The sequence below is a fragment of the Sinocyclocheilus anshuiensis genome, unplaced genomic scaffold (assembly GCF_001515605.1).
Source record: "Sinocyclocheilus anshuiensis isolate Anshui unplaced genomic scaffold, SAMN03320099.WGS_v1.1 scaffold91, whole genome shotgun sequence".
Classification (NCBI taxonomy): Eukaryota; Metazoa; Chordata; class Actinopteri; order Cypriniformes; family Cyprinidae; genus Sinocyclocheilus; species Sinocyclocheilus anshuiensis.
Genome location: NW_015552636.1, coordinates 238116 through 239709, shown reverse-complemented (window position 1 = coordinate 239709; position 1594 = coordinate 238116). Strand labels below are relative to the sequence as shown.

The following is a 1594-nucleotide window of genomic DNA, read 5'->3' as shown; positions in this document are numbered from 1 at the left end:
AAAACCAATAAATCCTCATGGAATATGTCCCAAAACACAGGACAGGACAGGGTTGGTACAACACCAGGTGTTGTGTAACAAAACCAGCTCAAAGGCCAATCAAAAACATATGCCACTCACATACCTAAAATACATATTTACAGTCACTGTTATGTGTATTACACCATTTCAACAATAAAATCACTAGTTTTAGTCATAAACAGTCTGTTTTTATAAAGGAGTCCCTCACAATACTCAAAATCTCATACAGTTTTATCATTGATAGAATGTAAAATATTTTGATATGCGCATTACAGTTTCTGCTATATGTCAAACCTTTAAACCGCAGGAAAAATTAACCTACAGCAAACCGTTTGCAAGTAATCAAAATCTAGGCAAACCTGGCAACACTGCTGCTGGAAATGAATGGTTAACCGTTGATGGTTTGTAATGTTTGTAATGGTATTTTTAGTGGAAGCCATTAGGACTTCTCTGATCATCATTTCTATTGTTTTTTACAGCAGGGATTGTGATGAACAGCACTATTTAACTAAACATTAAAAGACTATTCCACAAAATGACTTGTGAATGTGTTTTGTGAAATGCAGATGTTGTTTGTGCTGGTAAACGGAAGAGAGAAGTCGAACGCCCGCGTGCTGGAATACTTCAGCCTGAAGTCTGGTGATCTGCCGCGGATCGGCCTTTACGATGGTGTCTCGGACAAGAAGTGGCTCCTGGCGGCGGGTGAAATCACTACTGAGCGCGTGCAGGACTTCTGTGACTCCTTCCTGGATGGAGAACTGCAGGTGAGGTCAGCGTGAGGTCAGCGTGAGGTCAGCGGTGCTGGATCTTATTACCGTTGTTTTCAACTGCTCACACACACATTTTCAAAACTTTGCCTCTTTTTTTCAAAACTGGACACACAAATCCAAGAATTGCACACAAAATACCAAATGCCTCGCATCTCTTGCAAAACGAAGCACTGCATTTAAAATATCACAAACGCATCTCAAAAGCAAACATTTGTTTTATGTTGCAAACACCTTTGCCGTAATATTATATTTTTGGATATATCAAACACACAGTTATTCAAAACCTAAAGCTCTTCTTTCATGAGCTCCTGTGAACATTTCTGAACAAGATTGAAAGCAAACTATTTTTACTGTAAGCATTTGTGATTGTGATTACAGTATTACACAGAACCAAAGATTTATTTATTGATTGGTTGGTGCTCAGTGAAGCGCATGTGAGGAGTTAGTGATGAATTAATGTGGCGTTTTGATTAGTTGTGTTTGAAAGTGAAATCGAGAGAGATGTTTGTGTGTGTTACAGAGAGAACTGTGTGTTGTGTTTTACAAAAAGTGTTTTATGAAAATGAAAACTGAGTCAAAAGTCGAGTGTATGGTTTTACAGATTTGGTGTGTGTTTGAGTGTCAGCTTTCAGAGATTGTGTGACGAGTAAAGATTTTGTGTGTACGCAGATGAAAAAAACACGCTTAACACATCCACATACTGACAGTCTGAGTTTATTTTCTTTCCAACAGAAGCAGAAAGAGGAGACACCCGAAGACAAGACTGAACTATAACACCATCCTCTTCCTCATTAAAAATATTA

At 38.3% G+C, this 1594-nt stretch overlaps 1 protein-coding gene across 1 annotated transcript in view; it reads left to right on the top strand.

Moving 5' to 3' along the window:
- LOC107666690 (endoplasmic reticulum resident protein 27-like) overlaps positions 1-1594 on the top strand; it is a 6789-nt gene extending 5195 nt beyond the window's left edge. The window contains exons 6-7 of the mRNA XM_016458110.1: positions 588-785; positions 1524-1594. Of these exons, the coding sequence (XP_016313596.1) occupies positions 588-785; positions 1524-1565 (240 nt within the window). The 3' untranslated portion in view covers positions 1566-1594. The remainder of the gene's footprint in view (positions 1-587; positions 786-1523) is intronic.